Here is a 21,450-nt window from a genome sequence, read left to right as displayed (position 1 = left end):
ATAAGAACCTGGTAAGTGCCCAAAAACTATTCCATGTTACTGTTGCTAGTAATAGCAGTGGCTATTTTCTAAGTCAACTCAATTAATAGCAGGTAATGGACTTCTCCTCCAAGAACTTATCCAATTCTTTTTTAAACACATCTATACTAATTGCACTAACCACATCCTCTGGCAACAAATTCCAGAGTTTAATTGTGCGTTTAGTGAAAAAGAACTTTCTCCGATTAGTTTTAAATGTGCCACATGCTAACTTCATGGAGTGCCCCCTAGTCTATTATCCGAAAGAGTAAATAACCGATTCACATCTACCCATTCTAGACCTCTCATGATTTTTAACACCTCCATCATATCCCTCCTCAGCTGTCTCTTCTGAAAGCTGAAAAGTCCTAACCTCTTTAGTCTTTCCTCATAGGGGAGCTGTTCCATTCCCCTTATTTTGGTAGCCCTTCTCTGTACCTTCTCCATCGCAATTATATCTTTTTTGAGATGCGGCAACCAGAATTGTACACAGTATTCAAGGTGCGGTCTCACCATGGAGCGTTACAGAGGCATTATGACATTTTCCGTTTTATTCACCATTCCCTTTCTAATAATGCCCAACATTCTGTTTGCTTTTTTGACTGCCGCAGCACACTGAACTGACAATTTCAATGTGTTATCCTCTATGACGCCTAGATCTCTTTCTTGGGTTGTAGCACCTAATATGGAACCTAACATTGTGTAACTATAGTATGGGTTATTTTTCCCTATATGCATCGCCTTGCACTTATCCACATTAAATTTCATCTACCATTTGGATGCCCAATTTTCCAGTCTCACAAGGTCTTCCTGCAATTTATCACAATCTGCTTTAAATTTAACTACTCTGAACAATTTTGTGTCATCTGCAAATATGATTAACTCACTCATATTTCTTTCTAGATCATTTATAAATATATTGAAAAGTAAGGGTCCCAATACAGATCCCTGAGGCACTCCACTGCCCACTCCCTTCCACTGAGAAAATTGTCCATTTAATCCTACTCTCTCTCTTTTAGCCAGTTTGTAAACCTCGAAAGGACATTTCCACTTATCCCATGACTTTTTACCTTTCCTTGAAGCCTCTCATGAGGAACTTTGTCAAATGCCTTCTGAAAATCCAAGTACACTACATCTACCAGTTCACCTTTATCCATATGTTTATTAACTCCTTCAAAAAAGTGAAGCAGATTTGTGAAGCAAGACTTGCCTTGGGTGAAGCCATGATGACTTTGTTCCATTAAACCATGTCTTTCTATATGTTCTTGATTTTGATATTTAGAACACTTTCCACTATTTTTCCTGGCATTGAAGTCAGGCTAACCGGTCCGTAGTTTCCCGGATCGCCCCTGGAGCCCTTTTTAAATATTGGGGTTACATTAGCTATCCTCCAGTCTTCAGGTACAATGGACGATTTTAATGATAGGTTACAAATTTTTACTAATAGGTCTGAAATTTCATTTTTTAATTCCTTCAGAACTCTGAAGTGTATACCATCCGGTCCAGGTGATTTACTACTCTTCAGTTTGTCAATAAGGTCTACCCTTATCTTCTAGGTTCACTGTGATTTGGTTCATTCCATCTGAATCATTACCCAGGAAAACCACCCCCGGTACGGGTACCTCCCCAACATCCTCTTCAATAAACACCGAAGAAAAGAAATCATTTAATCTTTCCGCGATGGCCTGATCTTCTCTAAGTGCCCCTTTAACTCCTCGATCATCTATCAGTCCAACTGACTCCCTCACAGGCTTTCTGCTTCGGATATATTTTAAGAAGTTTTTACTGTGAGTTTTTGCCTCTACGGCCAACTTCTTTTCAAATTCTCTCTTAGCCTGTCTTATCAATGTCTTACATTTAACTTGCCAACGTTTATGCATTATCCTATTTTCTTCTGTTGGATCCTTCTTCCAATTTTTGAATGAAGATCTTTTGGCTAAAATAGCTTCTTTCACCTCCCCTTTTAACCATGCCAGTAACCATGTTGCCTTCTTTCCACCTTTCTTAATGTGTGGAATACATCTGGACTGTGCTTCTAGGATGGTTTTTTTTTTTTTTTTTTTTTTTTTTTTTAACAATGACCACGCCACTTGCACACTTTTTACTTGTAGCTTTACGAGAGCCGTGGATTTGCTTACTGTCTCCCTTCCTGTCATTAATTCAAATTTGATCATATTATGATCACTACTGCCAAGTGGCCCCACCACCGTTACCTCTCTCACCAAATCCTGTGCTCCACTGAGAATTAGATCTAAAATTGCTCCCTCTCTCATCTGTTCCTGAACCAATTGCTCCATAAAGCTATCATTTATTCCATCCAGGAACTTTCTCTCTCTAGCGTGTCCCAATGATACATTTACCCAGTCAATATTGGGGTAATTGAAGTCTCCCATTATTACCGCACTACCAATTTGGTTAGCTTCCCTAATTTCTCTTAGCATTTCACTGTCAAGTCTCACCATCTTGACCAGGTGGGCGGTAGTATACGCCTATCACTATAGTCTTCCCCGACACACAAGGGATTTCTACCCATAAAGATTCAATTGTGCATTTAGTCTCATGCAGGATGTTTATCCTGTTGGACTCTGCCATCCCGAACATAAAGCGCCACACTGCCTCCCGGGTGCTCCTCTCTGTCTTTGCGATATAATTTGTACCCCAGTATAGCACTGTCCCATTGGTTGTCCTCCTTCCACCATGTCTCTGAGATGCCAATTAAGTATTTCACTGCTATACATTCTAATTCTCCCATCTTACTACTTAGACTTCTGACATTAGCATACAAACATTTCAAAGTTTGGTTTTTGTTTGTTATTTTCATTCTGCTTTTTAATTGATAGGGATAAGTTAGAATTTTTTAGCTCAGGTGAGTTTTTAGTTACAGGCACTTGGGATTATTGGAACCTCACTGTCAGGATGCCCTAATTCTAATGCATCATTAGTATCCTTTGAAAATACCTCTCTCCGAAACATGTGCTGCTAAGCAACCGTCGGCTTTCCCCTTTGTTCTAGTTTAAAAGCTGCTTTATCTCCTTTTTAAAGGTTAGTGCCAGCAGTCTGGTTCCACCCTGGTTAAGGTGGAGCCCATCCCTTCGGAAGAGACTCCCCCTTCCCCAAAAGGCTCCCCAGTTCCTAACAAAACTGAATTCCCTCTTCCTTGCACCATCGTCTAATCCACGCATTGAGACTCCGGAGCTCTGCCTGCCTCTGGTGACCTGCGCGTGGAACAGGGAGCATTTCAGAGAATGCTATCCTGGAGTTCTGGATTTAAGCTTTCTACCTAAGAGCCTAAATTTGGCTTCCAGAACCTCCCTCCCACATTTTCCTATGTCGTTGGTGCCCACATGTACCATGACAGCCGGCTCCTCCCCAACACTGTCTAAAATCCTATCTAGGTGACGCGTGAGGTCCGCCAACTTTGCACCAGGTAGACATGTTACCAGGCGATCCTCACGCCCACCAGCCACCCAGCTATCTACATTCCTAATAATCGAATCACCAACTATGACGGCCGACCTAACTCTTCCCTCCTGGGCAGTAGGCTGTGGAGGTCTGCTCTGCGTGGCCAGTTCCAGCTTCAAGAAGAATGCCAGAGTAGCTAGGTGTGAACGTACCATGATCCTGGATGATCCCTGCAGATTAGCGTGTACCATGCAACTAATAAAAAGATCCTTTGGACCCCAATCACTGGACCAGCTATTTGCAATGAAGAACGCTTCCACCTTGTTGTAGCCACGAACGTAGTCGTTCCATATGGATGGAGCGAGTGATCTTCACAGCATCTCGCGTGCCATCCGGTTCCAAAGGACGACAGCCACTCAGGGCACCTCCCCATTGATCGGCTCAGCTTGTGGCGTCGGCCACATAAGAACATGCCATACTAGGTCAGGTCCATCAAGCCCAGCATCCTGTTTCCAACAGTGCCCAATCCAGGCCATAAAAACCTGACAAGTACCCAAAAACTAAGTCTATTCCATGTTACCGTTGCTAGTAATAGCAGTGGCTATTTTCTAAGTCAACTTAATTAATAGCAGGTAATGGACTTCTCCTCCAAGAACTTATCCAATCCTTTTTTAAACCTAACTGCAATAACCACATCCCCTGGCAACAAATTCTAGAGTTTAATTGTGCGTTGAGTGAAAAAGAACTTTCTCTGATTACTTTTAAATGTGCCACATGCTAACTTCATGGAGTGCCCCTTAGTCCTCCTATTATCCGAAAGAGTAAATAACCAATTCACATTTACCCATTCTAGACCTCGCATGATTTTAAACACCTCTGTCATATCCCCCCTCAGCCGTCTCTTCTCCAAGCTGAACAGTCCTAACCTCTTTAGTCATAGGGGAGCCGTTCCATCCCCTTTATCATTTTGGTTGCCCTTCTCTGTACCTTCTCCATCACAACTATATCTTTTTTTTGAGATGTGGCGACCATAATTGTACACAGTATTGAAGGTGTGGTCTCACCATGGAGCGATACAGAGACATTATGACATTTTCCGTTTTATTCACCATTCCCTTTCTAATAATTCCCAACATTCTGTTTGCTTTTTTGACTGCAACAGCACACTGAACCGACAATTTCAATGTGTGATCTCTTTCTTGGGTGGCAGCTCCTAATATGGAACCTAACATTGTGTAACTAATAACTATAGCATGGGTTATTTTTCCCTAGATGCATCATCTTGCCCTTATCCACATTAAATTTCATCTGCCATTTGGATGCCCAATTTTCCAGTCTCACAAGGTCTTCCTGCAATTTATCACAATCTGCTTGTGATTTAACTACTCTGAACAATTTTGTATCATCTGCAAATTTGATTACCTCACTCATCGTATTCCTTTCATCCTAACAGTGATGAGAGAGAGAGAGAGAGAATGAATGAATGAATGTATGTGTGTAGTGGTCACATATCAGACCTTCCGTGGTGGAATCAAGCTCGATCACTTGAGACTTATCCTCTGCCAGAGGTTCGACAGCAGCTCATGACATGTCAAACAACTTGACCCATTCAGGTGTATCTCCCTTTCCTAGAACAAGAAATCATCTATATAGCAAACCAGCACCACCGGCCTAGATGCCTCTGCAGTTGCTCAATGCGTGAAGGCACTGAACGTTTCAAAACAGGTGCTTGAGATCCAGCCTCATATTAGCTGACATCTGTTGCAACAGAAAGACCCCCCTGAAATGGAACAGAGCTTTGGAAAACTGCTCAAAATGACTGCCAGTGGGGACAGTGTCAAATGCTCTAACAGGGCTCAGCAACAGGTGGCCGGCAATCCGGCCTAGCTGAGCCTCTCTCCAGAGTTTCTCCCTGACAATGCTGGCCAGACTGTGCGCCGAAAGGGCATTGACCACATTAAGGATGGCACTGACCTGTGCAGGGGATAAGAGAAACCATCATGGGAAACCGCCCAGCAAGTTATTCGGCCCCCCAACTCATTAAGGCAACTTGCTGACCAGGAAGCATTGCCCACCAACTCATCGGGATCAGGGCAACCACCCGGCCGCATTCTTTACTTCTTTCACGAACATTATGTTTTCTGGGTAAGGTGCTGGGCACTGATTACAGAAGTGCCTATATATCTGCCATTGGAAACGGCACAGGCTCAGTTCTATTTCCAACAAAAAAAGCCGCTGAGGGCTTGCGTGTGCTTGGCTTACTCACCACACACATGCTCACTGCCTGCTCGGCTATCGAAGCCGTTCGCGCAAGTGTATGCACCCAGCTAATGACCCCCTCTGCCATGCACTCCCCAGTCCCCGCTGACCACATCCAGGAGAAGGCTGTGTGACAACTCCTGCATCAGATGCCTTGCCAACCTGGGCATTGAGTGCACACCATGAAAGGGTGAACTCAGGGTCAGCCTGTTCCATGTGGATCCCACCACACCGCCCACAGATGGAGCAAGGAGACATGATATATAATTTATATATATATATATATATATATATATATATATATATATATAATATATAGATATAGATATATATAGATAGATATATATTCCTACAGTGTTCCCAGCCCACCAGAGAACCCATCTATGCGGCCAGGACCACCCTCATAATCCAGCGAGCCATTGTAGCCCACCTCTTTCCACTATGATCAACAGCCGGCGAGCCATCTTCCGAAAATGCCAGTATGGCATTTTCTTATGTTCTTATCTGCTATTAAGTTCACTTAGAGAATAGCCACTGCCATTAGCAATGGTAACATGGAATAGACTTAGTTTTTGGGTAATTGCCAGGTTCTTATGGCCTGGATTGGCCACTGTTGGAAACAGGATGCTGGGCTTGATGGACCCTTGGTCTGACCCAGTATGGCATTTTCTTATGTTCTTAAGGTTCCGAAACCTCCCGTTACCACACGACAAGCCTCTCAACTCCCAAGGGATGCAGGAGGCAATAACTCCTCCGCGTCCCTGACCATAGCCAGGGACAGCAAGAAAAAGGGACGGATTCAAATAATAGTCAGAGACCACCTTATGCCAGAAGGATGGACTGTACACAGCTGTAATGCCCCTAAGAACATTAGCCACCAGAGTCCTTCTGTCCCCAAAATATCCAGGCAAGGTTTCCACCTGAGACACTGCTCTAGGAGCATAAGGCAAAATAGAGGACTTCACCTGAAGAACAGATTTCCACCCCTAGAAATCCTACCCATGGAAGTAGAAGCATCCAGACTGGGATGCACCTGAGGTGTACTCACTGAGCTAGCATCCCCAGCTGAGGCACCAGTTAGGGGAGTTTCAAAGCTAGGCGCCCCGCCTGGTTCATCTTCACCCAGACTGCATCTGGCCGAGAAATCAGAAGAGGCCAATTTGTCCTGAGCCTCCAAACAGTGCTGGCACAAATTGGCAGGCATTCATGCTCGCCATGTCGGCAGGCACTCCTGTCCAAGATGCTTGGAAAGGAAAAAAACTGTGCATAGAGGAAACACTTAGGCTTCTTAAGCACAGATGCCAATATGGCTGAAAACACAATGAATGGTGGCCAAAGGTGTGCGACCAGCCTTTTTTTCCTGTAGGCTGCCCACCCAGGCGCCAAATTATGCATCCAACACAAACGCACTCACCTGGCAATTACCTAAGCAGTCAAACCGAAGCGCACGGTAAACTTAATTGCACAACACCACCTATGTGCACAGAAGAGCACACAGCCACTACGCGTCGCCTAACGTGGGCGCACTGACTACAAGGCCCTACTATGAGGAGAAGGGCCTCCCAGCTCCACTGGACTGACCCTGTAAAGGGGCCGGCGTCCTCCCCCAGATCCCAGCAGAGAGTCTGCTGCCACCCACGCTTCCATTGCCAGGTGTGTCTCCCTCTGCGCCCTCTCTTGTGGCAGACCACGATCAGTACACACAGGGCAGAGGGTGCAGGGAGCTCGAGCTCATTTAGAGTCCCCCGCAGGGGTGGTGTCATGCATGTGAGGAAACCTGATGAGCGCTTCCCTTCCCGCAGGGCAATTTCTTCCGCACCCCCGGGCTACCGACCCGCCATCACCGTTCACCCCGCACCAGTCACGAACCACCCAAAACAAACGCTGCCAAAACAGGACGGACAGAATGCAGCCAGGCATAGTCCAGCCATGGATAGAGGAAGCAGCATGACTCCTGCAGCCAGCAGCACCAGGCAGCACTAAATTAGAAAGCAGCTGATGGCCGCAATGCTAAGGGAGTGACCCAATGCTTTTAAAAATGTTATTTGGGGGCTGTGAAGGAAGAAGCAGCCTCCTGCTGCCAGCAGCCACATTTAAAACAAAGCGGCTCATAGCCATGAGTGTGAAGCAGCCCGCTGCTTCGGGGATTTCTGCTCCCTGCCTGCTAGTGGCAAAGAGCCAGGGGAGCTCCTGACAGCCCGAAGAAAGGCAGAGCCAGAATAAAATAAAAAGCGGCGATCGGACAACGAAGACAGACAGGCAAGAATCGCACAGTGGGTGGTGAAAAGGCCGAACAAAGGGGAGCCGGCGGGTTTTGAGTATCCTGCCAGTCCCTCCCCCTTGCCGATGTCACCAACCACGTCGCTCTCCTGGCCAATCCCGTGGCCCAGCATCGGGGTGCATTCTGAAGACGTCATCGCACCCGACGCCCGACTGACTGGGTGGAGCATCGTCATCAGCAGTGCCTGGCGCAACAGAGAGGAGCACCCACTCGTGAAGGCCGGATGCTGGCGGCGCCATCCACACACATCAGGTAGGCCCAAGCCCTGGTGGGGGGGGGCAGTATGGATGCAGCGGGTACCCAATTATTCCCAGCACCCACACATCTGTGCTGGGGTGCCTTCCATTAACGGCGGATGAGAAACTGATGTGCACAGACCAGGAGAGAAGAGAATTCAGGACCATAGTGTCTGATGATCTCAAGGTGAAATATTATAAGAAGGTAGCCAGAGCTAGTGGTATTCTGAGGTGCATAGGGAGAGGCATAGCTAGCTGAAAAAAAGGAAGTGATCATGGCCCCTGAAATCTTCCAAAAGGACAGAGACAGGCAAGAAAGAAAACCAAAAGTGATACGAGGTCTGCAACAAAAACTATATAAAGGTGAGACATACACACCCAGGAAAGGATAGGGGAACATGAAAGAAACATTTAACTTTCTAAAAGATATTCATAATGCACAAACAGTAAACCTTTTTCAGTAGAAAGGGTGTTGTAGAACTAAGGAGTCATGATATGAAGCTCAAAGATGAGTGGACTCAGGAACTTATGAATGCTTTTGGCTTATATTTTAGCTTTTAAGTCTAATTATTTAACTGTTGTAAAAATTAACTGATTTTCAATGAAAATAGCATGGACATGGTGATTGATTTTGTGGGTAATCAAGGACAAAAAAAAAAAACCAAACTAAAATTCAGGAAATATTGTTTTCAGCAAGGAGTGGCAGATACCTAGAATGGAATGAACAAAGAGGACCCTTGCTTGCAAAAAAGTGAGGGCCTAATAGAAGCCTGACTTAGGGGCAGTACAGGCCATGGATTACTCAGGGGGTAACCTGCACAGACTGGCAGCCTATGGTTTCAGGAAAGCATTGGGTAACCTGCACAGAGTGGATTATGGTTACAACCAAAAAAACGTTAAAGAACCTGGGGAAGCCCGATATTTTGAACAATGGCTTTGCTAGTTTTGGTGGCAGTGTGGATTATTAAAAAAACAAGCAAACAAAAAAAAAAACCACACTCTGTAATGAGACACGGAAGGGAACCTGGGAGCTGGACTTAGTATGATCTTGCAGGAATCAGAGGAAGATGGCAAGGCCGGAAATGATGGAACCAGTACTTTAACGGATTCTGGGCATGCTTGGGACAGATATGGAGGACAGCGATAGGAAAAGGGTTGAATTGAAAGTTCACAAATAAGGTACGGGCGGGGTGTTGGGGTGAGTATTGGAATTTATATTCTCATCTACCCAAAATGGAAGAATTAAAGCAGTACAGACTGGAAGAGCGCATTGTTTATGAAATTTACACAAGTTCGGGTGCCACTGGCAAACTGTATTGATGTTTGTACCAAAATCTTTAGGAATGGGGTTTACATGCGATACCAGCAGCTGCTAAATCAGTTACACCTTTTTTATGGACTTTTGAAAGAACCAATGCATATATAAATACGCTCTTTACTCAAGTTTGTGTCAGCAAATGAGTTTGAGGCTAGTATAAAACTGAAAATAACCACCCTCATTTTTCTGAGTATACATTAAAACGGCCTTAAACAATGGTTAAAATTAGGCCTCTCCTGTGCTTCACTGTATTTCAGGTGGTTTGGATGTACGAGGTGTTTGTTTGCTGTACTGCACTGGAATTTTTATTTCATCACCCATTGCGGGTACTCAATTCCATTTAAAATTGTTCACCGTGGGATAAAGCTGCATATACCTTATGAAAAAAAAGAAAAGTTTTGATTCATATAAAAACACTTATTAGAACACACCAGGAGATAGAGACAATGCACTTCGATTCATTACTGAAGCACCAGAGGTCTATGCACATTCTGGTGCAAACCTGCTACTTTAATACCTAAAAAGAAACGCTGAACAGGGCAGCACATAACTACTGCAAAGCCCATCCAGTCTGCCCATTTTTCCTTCAACTGCTATAGCATGAATCCTACTTTACCCCCAAGCTTTACCCTTAGTTTCCCACAAATAAGGATCCTCTGCGTTTTATTTCACACTTTTATGAACACCAAAAACAGACTTCTACCTCCACCACCTCGAGACTGTTCCATACATTCACCACCTCTTTTGATGAAATATTTCCTTATGTTACCTCCAGGTTTACCACCTATCCACCTCACACCATGACACCTTTTGTTCTAGAATGTTCTCCTCACTGAGACATGCTTAACTTGTGTATTATTTCCACCTCTGAAGTACGTGAAAGTGGAATTCATTTACCCCTCTCCATCCTCTAAGGAAGTATACTTGGATCCATGTGTTTCCTCGTACGACTTACGATGCTCTCCTCGGTCTCCATTAGCTAGCCCTCCACTGGGCTGTCTGCAAGCAGGTGCACATCTCAGCTTTCTTCATCAAAGGCCTAAAACAATGTTCTTGGCCAGTTCAGACTATTTTGGAGAACAGAGCCAAGATGTGCAGCTAAAACATCAGTCACACAAATAATTTGAAACTCACAAAAGAGATTTTGCTACAGGCATAAAATGAGGGAAAACCTTGGACTGAATGAGTTGTTTGTGCTCAAGCATACAATAAAAAAAATGCTGATGTCTTTTAGCTAGGATTTAGAATTAGGATATAGATTTTTTTTTTAAGTTGTCTTTTTGTCCCTTAAATCTTTCAGGTCTTACAAGTCACCCATGATGCTGGTTATGTAGGCAGTATTAACTTATAGGTTTAGATATTTTACAGACAAGCAGGAAACAAAGAGCTTAGGAAAACACAACAATAAAACACAACAATAAAACCAAGAACTACCTTTTTCTAGGACTCTGACCTGCCTAGTTAAGGAGTACCATGAAAGTGTACCTTGCTAGGACTATTCAATTTGACATCATTTAGAGAGAGACGCACCTTACGGAAATCCCATCCCTGTCTGCTCATTCTATCAAGCTTATGTTACAACATACAAATTGTGTATGCTCCGCAAATTGCACACAAAATTCTGAACAGGTGTTATGCAAACTTGCATAAAGTCATGAAATAAAGAGTGAGGATTCGATCAAATCTGACTGGTTGCGACACAGCATTAATTTCTGCAAAACCTGCAGTTTCAATAGAAACGTTCAAAAAGGTCATGTTTTGGTATTTTTCCCAAAAACAGTTTATACCTTTAAAATAATTTAAAGCAGCAAGATGATCTCTTAAAAGCAGTAACCCCTGACAGAATGTTTGCAATCAGTTAATGTTGCCTGCTTTAAAAGGCTCTTCAGCTTCACTTCCAGAAATGGTTTTAATAGCCAAGGAATTCATAACCTATCCTTTTTCTAACAGCCCAGTTCCACTTTCCCTGTTATAATGTAACTTTTTGCTTTCATTGTTTAACTGGTTCCCCCTAGTTTATTGTAAACCGGTACGATAAGACCTGGTTCTTGAGCATCGATATATTAAAAGAATTTAAATAAATAAATAAATAAGCCAAGGAGTGCCATTTCCTTCCAGGATTATGGCTACACTGTAATACAGGAGAAGATTCTCAACAAATCAGAAATCAGGTACTAACATATGGCTGACGCAGCACAGTGACAAATTACATCATCTATTCTTATCTCCTCCCCTGCAACTGGCTGCCATCTACAACCAATCAGAACACTGCTCTTCAAAATGAGAATACCAGGGCTTCAAGCTGATTTCAATACAAAGCATTTCAATTATTAAAATAAAATACCATTATGATGAAGACTTACAATAACTCCCAGACAATATGAATGAATTTAAGAGTCAAAATCTGTTCTATCACACTGCTTTCTCCCCGGTGTGTTTTCAGCATGCAAGATGTGCATCCAGTTCACTGGAGGATGCCCATTGGTGATATGATGTGCCAGACTGGTCTCTAGTGGACTAAAAGGATAAGATTTTGTGAATCAAATGGGTCCATTTTCAGCAGCAAATGATTTGCAACCATCTTCAATGTATTATTTCATTGTCCTCATCCGAACTGACTCAGCTGGACGGTATTTGGATAAAATCTGACGACAGAAATCAATGGGCATGAAATGTTTCTTCAGTCAAATACTGTAGAATTATATAATAATTCTTCCTGATTTCCAGGAACACCTATCCCAAAAAGAAATCAAATCATCATACTAGCTTCTTGGTTTCACAAGGGGATTTTGTTTTCCTTTGGAGCTTCATATACACAATGACACTGTAGATATCAGTGTCTGGGGTAGCACACAATCCAAATGCAATCTCATACAATCACATGCCCCAAGATTACACTTGGTTTCCAGCACTTTCCAACCACAACTGAAAGCATTATGCCAGAGATTCAATCCATCCATCTAGGGCCACAATAACAAATGTGTCTGATGTGTTAGTCAGTTTTGAGGGGAAGGAGGAGCTGGAGCTGCAGCATGGCCCTGGTGCCTACCTCTTTGAAAAATAACTACAATCCAGTAAGGGTGAGGCCCTGGTCCAATAGGGTCAAGGTTGAAGGGCACTCTAAATCTATTCATATGCATGGTTTCTTCTCATTTGTTATACAGAGATTTTTTTTATTTATTTTTTTTTTTTTTTACAGCTGCCATCATATGCTTCAACAATTGTAAACATAAGAAAAAAAGAAAAAGGAGAAAGAGAAGAACTAGCAAGGGTAAGAGATAAAAGAAGGGGCAATACATTTGTCCTGGATATTGCATTAGATCTAACTAGAGAGGGCACCAAACACTGAAATTCTGCGACACACGCTTGCTACAGTCCCGTGGCCAAGCAGGAAATACATGGACTTCAGAGTCTTCCATTTACTCCACAAGAAGGTCTTTCTACTGATATTCTAGGGAAAAAAGTTTGTGAAAATCTTGTCCAGGTCTTTGTGCAGATGTTCACAGGTGCCCAGACTGTTCTATGTTACAGCCCTCAAACTGGCTGGAACAAGCTATAAAGGAATTTAAAAAAAAAATAGCATAAAGATCGTGAAGATCCTTGAATTTTCTGTCTACAATCATCTTTGCACTGCTGAAATATTTCAGTAAGATTTTTTTTTTGTTTTTCTTCATTCTAACGCCATGAGAAACAGACCCAACACATCAGGGAAAGCTGTGCAACCGATAAAATCCTGAAAACTAGGACCCACTTAGCGTTAGCAGGATGGGCCCAGGAGACAGCATTGTCATTGCATTTGCTGACTGCCAAGCTGGAGGGAACACAGGACAATCACAAGATGTGACAAACACTATATATATATCATTTTTTAGAACTAAACCATCTAGTCAAATGAGAGCAAGCAACCACAGAACACATGGGAACTCCTTTGCTTCCTCCCTATCCCCAACACACAGGTAAACAAAAAACTCAGCTGATTCCACAGTCATCTTTCCAGAGATAAATAAATACCAACAAGGAAGTAAGTAACAAAGGGCCAAAGAAGAATTAAGTTGTATTTGTAAAGTCTCTACTTCATACAAATATCAAAACCTGTCTGAATCCAAGAACAGCATGAAGACTCAAGTGCAATCTCCAGACCTGGCTCTTTCTCCTTAGGATTGCAGCCCTAAATATACTGTTTTCAAGTCCAAGGCACACAACAAATATTTCATGCGGCACACCATCCTCCAAGGAGCAGACAGTGAGGTCATAAAAGAGGACTCATATGGCCAGAGAAGAGCTAGGAAAACACTGAACGTGCCACCAAGCTCTCTTCCCAATTTTAAAGCAACGGGCGAGAGAGCGCACATGAACCTGTCATGATGGAACAGTCCCTTCCATAGAAAACAGAGGTAGGCGATCTATGATAGCCGTCAGGAAAAACACAAAAATAGATGCCTGGATCTTTTTCAATGTTTATTAAAACAGAGACGTGTTCACAAATTGCCCGACTCAGGCCGAGTTTCGTGGCTCAAAGGCCGCTGCCTCAGGGGCTACAAACAAACCAAACACAAATCAACATCAATATCCATTTTTCACAAACAAACCAATTAACAACATCATTAAGATCTTAAAGATATTAAAAAGTCATTATTAAAAAATAAAAACATTTTTAATCCTTCACTAAGATCTCAGATATTGATTAAAAAATGAATTGCTAAAATGATGACAAAAACTGAAATGAAATAATATCAAACATTCCCCAAAATTTAATTCCCCAAAATTTAAATTTGTATTATTTATTTATATTTTATATGATATGTTATATGTTATATGTTACTCATATGTTAAGAAACGCTGTTTAATGTAACGCCTTTATTGCGACAGTTTTGTTCTATGTAAACCGACCTGATTCGATACTTGTATTGAGAATGCCGGTATATAAAAATCCGAAATAAATAAATAAATAAATAAATAAAATATAAAAATCTAAAAAATCTTTATACTTAATAATCCTTGCTTAAAAAAATATCTAACTATATTCACTTTTTAACAAATACGAAGATAAATTTACCTTAAACACTCCACAGTCGTAATTAAAACTCAGTAGTGTGATTTTCATCCAATGTACAATCATTGATTTCCAGTATTGCATAAGATAACTAGAAAAAGTGTATTTTTTTAATAATGACTTTTTAATATCTATAAGATCTTAATGATGTTGTTAATTGGTTTGTTTGTGAAAAATGGATATTGATTTGTGTTTGGTTTGTTTACAGTCCCTTCCATATACAAACGTGCAGAATAAAGAAGTCGTCGATGTGGTGTGAGCAGCCCCGCTCAGTGACTTTGACTGTTCCAGGTCACTGCTGCTGTTCTCAGCAGTCAGATTAAGTCCTCTCCAGTACTCAATGCACACCTTCCCCAACTTATTCAGTCTGGGGATAGGACAGGCACCGAAAGTGGGATTTCCTTTTATGATTTATATCCCCTCCTTTCAGCCACTTCAAAGCATATTACATTTTAGAGGTTCTGTAGGATTTCCCTGTGCCCAAAGGGATCACTAAGTCTGCGCCCGAGGCAATGGAGGGTGAAGTGACTTCAAGGTCACAGGGAGCAACAGTGGGATTTGAACTCTGGTTTCCCTAGGCTACTTCTCCACTCCTTAAAGGAGACGGCTCAAAAGGGGAAGATGCGGTGGTGCTGTGTGCACTGCACAAAGCAAGTCCCGGCTATCCATAGCCATTAATTACCACATTACAGGGCGCCCGCTGTAGCTTTGGAAGCGGCCAGTGGGACTGCACATTTAAGAGCTACCGTTGGTATCTTATTTCTGCGAGGTACTGAGAGCAAAGCTGGCCTGGATCCAAGCATCAGGCAGTGGTGACTTTTCCATGGCACACCTGATTTCAGGTCTGAAGGCACACAGTTGGGAAACACTGCCCAAGGGCACACTTGTGCCGGTTTCTGTGGGGAATCATGGTCTGTGCCTCTCAGCTAAAGGACTGCCATTACAATGGCTGGGCTTGAAGGGAAGGAGAGAGTTATAAATTAAAGCCTATGGTGCCAGAGCCTCAGCCCAAACAGAGAACAAGGAGGCTGCCAGGAATACAAAAAAAAAAGAAAAAGAAAAATCAAATCCATTAACTGATATGCACATTTAAAAGCACTTCTCTATTCTGACAAATATCCAAGTCCACTAAAGAGAGAGTTCTCAGTGCTGACTCAAATTCCAGCCCATGGAGAAAGTACTGGATAACTAAGGTCTGCACCTATACCATACACCAAAGTGCTAGGTTTTTCCTATGTAACTGTAAGCCACATCACAAACTTAAGTTCAGAATGCAACTTAATTTTATAGAAACTTACAATTTTAGGTTAAAGAGGTCATAGCACTTACTTGATCTGGTACATGTACTGCCAACTAGAACAGTGATGGCAAACTCCAGTCCTCAAGTGCCACAAACAGGCCAGCTTTTCAGGATATCCACAATGAAAATACATGAGATAGATTTTCATATCAGAGTCTCCATGGTATGCAAATGTATCTCATGCATATTCATTCTGGATATCCTGAAAACCCGACTGGCTGTGGGGTCCCCAGGACATAAGAACATAAGAAAATGCCATATTGGGTCAGACCAAGGGTCCATCAAGCCCAGCATCCTGTTTCCAACAGTGGCCAATCCAGGCCATAAGAACTTGGCAAGTACCCAAAAACTAAGTCTATTCCATGTAACCATTGCTAATGGCAGTGGCTATTCGCTAAGTGAACTTAATAGCAGGTAATGGACTTCTCCTCCAAGAACTTATCCAATCCTTTTTTAAACACAGCTATACTAACTGCACTAACCACATTCTCCGGCAACAAATTCCAGAGTTTAATTGTGCGTTGAGTAAAAAAGAACTTTCTCCGATTAGTTTTAAATGTGCCCCATGCTAACTTCATGGAGTGCCCTCTAGTCTTTCTACTATCCGAAAGAGTAAATAACCGATTCACATCTACCCGTTCTAGACCTCTCATGATTTTAAACACCTCTATCATATCCCACCTCAGTCGTCTCTTCTCCAAGCTGAAAAGTCCTAACCTCTTTAGTCTTTCCTCATAGGGGAGTTGTTCCATTCCCCTTATCATTTTGGTAGCCCTTCTCTGTACCTTCTCCATCGCAATTATATCTTTTTTGAGATGCGGCGACCAGAATTGTACACAGTATTCAAGGTGCGGTCTCACCATGGAGCGATACAGAGGCATTATGACATTTTCCGTTTTATTCACCATTCCTTTTCTAATAATTCCCAACATTCTGTTTGCTTTTTTGACTGCCGCAGCACACTGCACTGACGATTTCAATGTGTTATCCACTATGACACCTAGATTTCTTTCTTGGGTTGTAGCACCTAATATGGAACCCAACATTGTGTAATTATAGCATGGGTTATTTTTCCCTATATGCATCACCTTGCACTTATCCACATTAAATTTCATCTGCCATTTGGATGCCCAATTTTCCAATCTCACAAGGTCTTCCTGCAATTTATCACAATCTGCTTGTGATTTAACTACTCTGAACAATTTTGTGTCATCTGCAAATTTGATTATCTCACTCGTCGTATTTCTTTCCAGATCATTTATAAATATATTGAACAGTAAGGGTCCCAATATAGATCCCTGACTCACTCCACTGTCCACTCCCTTCCACTGAGAAAATTGTCCATTTAATCCTACTCTCTGTTTCCTGTCTTTTAGCCAGTTTGCAATCCACGAAAGGACATCGCCACCTATCCCATGACTTTTTACTTTCCTAGAAGCCTCTCATGAGGAACTTTGTCAAACGCCTTCTGAAAATCCAAGTATACTACATCTACCGGTTCACCTTTATCCACATGTTTATTAACTCCTTCAAAAAAGTGAAGCAGATTTGTGAGGCAAGCCTTGCCCTGGGTAAAGCCATGCTGACTTTGTTCCATTAAACCATGTCTTTCTATATGTTCTGTGAAGCACAAGTGGACAGGTTTGGGAAGCCCTGCCTTAGTGCACCCTAAATCAGGGCCCTCTAATATGATATGGAGAACATTTTTGGGGTTGCAGCCTTCATTCCTAGCTGTGGATAATGGCATGTCAAAAAAAACAAATCTTAACACCACGTCTTATAATGGTTCATAACCACTTACAAACGAGGTCTTTTAAAAGAGAGAGTGTCCTAAGCAGGGAATTGCATAGCTCAGTGGACAGCAAAAAGACTGAACAGGCCCAAAACTTGGCCTGTTCAAGTCCTTCTCACAACCTGTCATACACAAGAGCTTTATAGACAGTGCACAGGAATCAGGCAGAGCTCATAAATGCATTACATTTCATCTTCTTCTGGCAGAAACAGGCCTGTCAACTGATTAGGTCAATAGGGATTAAAGATTACCAGCCAACTACTCTCTACCATGTGAGCTAAGTTTGATCAAAGTCCAGCGACAAGTGACCACATTACTCCAAGACAACCTTCAGCCTGATTTTCAAAGGAGGGCTCAGCGCCTGATTTAAGGTTCCTAAATGCTACTTTAGGCACCTATAGTACAGGACTGAGACTAGACTCCCTAAATGTGTTCCCCCATCCACTTTTTAAGAACTATGTGTTTAAAGGACACCTAAATAAGGCAGTAAGCCCAAGAAAAATATTTTCAAACATACAGGTGCATAACTCTTTCTTAGGTGCCTATGTCTTTTGAATAGCAGCCTTTATACTCTTACACACATAAAGAGAGGGAGAGAAATATTTGAAATTAGGCTCACATAGATGAAACGAACTTATCTCAAATGGTCTCAAGCTTTTAGGAAAACTATTTATTCATGAAATTCTCAAAACATCAACTTTCCTGGCTTTTGGTTTCCTCTTTCAGTTTCATATTGTCCCAATATTTTCTTATATTGTTTTATACTTTTTTTCATAAAAGATGCTATCTCCTCCAGCTCCTTACATGAATCCCAATCTTCCATTGCGCATGCTATAAACTTATATATATATATATATATATATATATATATATGTGTGAAGTATTAAAGTAGCCTCTGCATGGAGCTCTGATAAGCATCAGCACACAAACTTGATTTATGGCAGTTAGAACAACTGAAAATACAAAATCTCCATGCACTATGTCTTCCATAATGAGAGTCCAAACAAAACAAAACAAAAAAAGGAATCAGTTACTCAAAGTTGTTTTGGTTAGGATTGCCCTGTTCCCTTTTCTCTATTGATTACTATTGGTTATAGATGTTCACTTCACATTTTATCAATTCAAAATTGTATTCACTTTGCATATACTGTGAACAGAAAACCACCATTACTCATATGGAGAAATTCTAACCTGACTAGCAGTCTATGATGGCAGAAAGAGACACACTGGCCCATCCAACATGCAATCTTTGTCCACACTGCCAAGAACATATTTTATTTAACACTTTTATATACCAATCTTTCATATACCAGATGCCAGCCGTACCAGCCTGACCCACTTGTAGGATATCTATTGCTCCTTATCCAAGTCACACTGAGGGAAATCAGCACTGAGAAAACAAAACTAAGTCTCGCCACAGGAAGGTGTATATTTTTCTACAAATTTAATCTTCCTGGTTTGGGCCCGGATCCAAACAATTGTATCCCCATTTTTCAATCTCAGCCAAAAAGCCAGAAAGGGACTGTTCTGAGCGCATAACTTGAACTTGCATCTGGTGGGGGGAGTCCAAAGTTGGTGAAAATACTCCATATTTTGCATTCTGCCTCATATATGGTCCGTTCAAACATCCCACAGCCTGTCACACTGTGCTAAAGGTGGTGAGCACAAAACAGGTAAAGTTCATAAATAGGTTAGTCCACTTGTGCTTCACACAACAAAGGTGGCACTTACGAGGATCAGGAAGACAGTGCCCATCATGTTTCTCCCACCCCCAGCCTCCTTGTCCTCTGCTCACTTGCAACATAGCCAACTTTTACAAAGTATCACCCTGAATCACAGAGCCATAGTGATGTCAATTCACAAGGCTTTAAACTTTGCATCTGAATTAATATGAATTGTTTTATTATTCAGGTTACTGTCAGAAAGGTAAAATGTCAGGACTACAAACTATAGCCCATGCTAAAGGATGAGAAAAGGTGACAGGTGTGTTATGTAAAAGTGACAAGTAAGCAAGGTGTTAAGGATTGTATTCAAGGTGTGCTGCAGAAACCTCATGCGTATGATTCCCTTCTACTGCTTAAGGACTGTCCTGGACAAAGCAGTTTCAACCCCCGATAACCTCACAATCTCAGCATGCAATCATGTGCACTCGGCGGACCAAGGCCAGGAAGTAAAACTGCATACATAATTATGAAAAAAAAATATAAGCCCTTTTCTAAACAGCAGAGCTAACAGACAACTTTCAAGTTTTAAAACCACTTCCTGGCTCATCAGTTAACGCTGCGGGTCGCTCCAATATAAACCAGCCACGTGCTTTACTTTCCTTCTCCGACCACCAGACCCAGTATCCTCTATTCTAAATCCATCCAGTTGCAAAGTAACGGGCTACAAAGCTTTCTAAATAGTTTTATGCAAGCGCAATCAAGACGAGTCAGTGAAACCATGCGCCGGAAACAAGCGTTTTCCAGGCTGCAGAATAGTGGGGGGAAGCAGCAGTAAAGAGTTTCATCCCCTCCCCTCCAAAGATAGAGGACCGGGAGATTCCGTACTCCCAATCCCTTCGTTTCTGGTTCCAGGACATCCCAGGTGCAGCTGAAAATACGAATCTCACCCTCCCCAATGCACATGGCAAAAAAAAAAATCGTCCTGCAGCAGTTCACTTCCCGCTCCTGCGAAACCAAACCTGGGCTAAACCTGAGCGGCGACGGCACCGCTGTACCTGAGCCCGAGCGGGCGACGGGATCGGACAGCAGCGCACTTACATCCATATCTAGGTCTGAGCAGGGACGGCTTCTCTTCATGGTGCATCCTGTTCGTGGCGCCCCGGGCTGCGAACCACGCGCGCACACTCTCTCTCTCTCTCTCCTCGGTTCCGGGCTCCCAGCGGCTGCAGGTGTCCCGCTTTTTGACCTCCCCCTCCCCTCTTCGCCTGCACCGTCGCCTGTTGCTCGCTCGGCTCTGTCAGCTCGAGATGGGCTCCTCCCCCTCCCCAGCTCCGCCCCCGGCTCCGCGCCGCGCACAACCCGGCCTCTTAGAGCCCGGCAGCGGCACCTGCCGGCCGCCCGCGGGTACTGCAGCAGAAGCGGGGCTAGAAGTGCAACTCTGGCGCGCTCCCCCCCCAGCATTGTGGCTCATTGTAAAGAAAGGACAACAGGAAAAAATCATTATAGGTGTCTGCACCAGAACGTGGATCGCCGGAATTCTATTTTATTGCATTTCTCCGAGTGAACTTTCCTGCTAACTTTCCAAAGTTATTGGCGGTTATAAAGCGTAACAGGAGGAGGTACAGGGAGCGTGCTGCCAGGAAAGCGGACCGCTGAGCACGCCGATCGCTCTCCGTTTTATTGAATCTCGAGTTCTCTGCCTAGCCCCGCCTTCGCCTCGGTTCCTGTCAGAGGATCCTAGAGGAGGGACTGCGCGGCGGCGAACTCTTCTACCTGTTTATTCGAGTCACGAGGCTGGGCCTGGCAAAGAAACTGCAGTGTTTGGCTTTTCGTTTTGCCCAGCGCAAGACGGCGGTTCCCGGGTTTATCCGCTTCCACGGGCTGTGCTCACGGGAAATATGAAAACGAGTGCCAGGAGAGAATGGCATTAGGGGAACCAAAAGCAAAACCATGCGTGATCCTATCCCATTTATGTTCGGGGCACTAGGGACATTGTTGGATCCAGCTGTTCTTCTCCTGCCGTTTTAGAAATGGGAGGCGGGAGGAATGCATTATGTTGCAACCTGGCAGACATTTACACGGAATACCCTCAGCCCCAGTGCCTAGATTATTCCCGTTCAGTGCCAC

At 43.0% G+C, this 21,450-nt stretch overlaps 1 protein-coding gene across 2 annotated transcripts in view; it reads right to left on the bottom strand.

Annotated features, from left to right (window-relative positions):
- The window catches only part of IQGAP2 (IQ motif containing GTPase activating protein 2), a 604,286-nt gene extending 583,666 nt beyond the window's left edge, over positions 1–20,620 (bottom strand). The window contains exon 1 of one of the 2 annotated variants that reach the window (XM_029575244.1): positions 20,422–20,620. In XM_029575244.1, the coding sequence (XP_029431104.1) occupies positions 20,422–20,467 (46 nt within the window). In that variant the 5' untranslated portion in view covers positions 20,468–20,620. The remainder of the gene's footprint in view (positions 1–20,421) is intronic. The other variant, XM_029575253.1, reaches the window with a different exon arrangement.
- Between the last annotated feature and the right edge of the window lie 830 nt (positions 20,621–21,450).

The sequence above is a fragment of the Rhinatrema bivittatum genome, chromosome 1 (assembly GCF_901001135.1).
Source record: "Rhinatrema bivittatum chromosome 1, aRhiBiv1.1, whole genome shotgun sequence".
NCBI lineage: Eukaryota > Metazoa > Chordata > Amphibia > Gymnophiona > Rhinatrematidae > Rhinatrema > Rhinatrema bivittatum.
The sequence above is the reverse complement of the archived record's forward strand: the minus strand, read 5'-3'. Positions and strand labels throughout refer to the sequence as shown.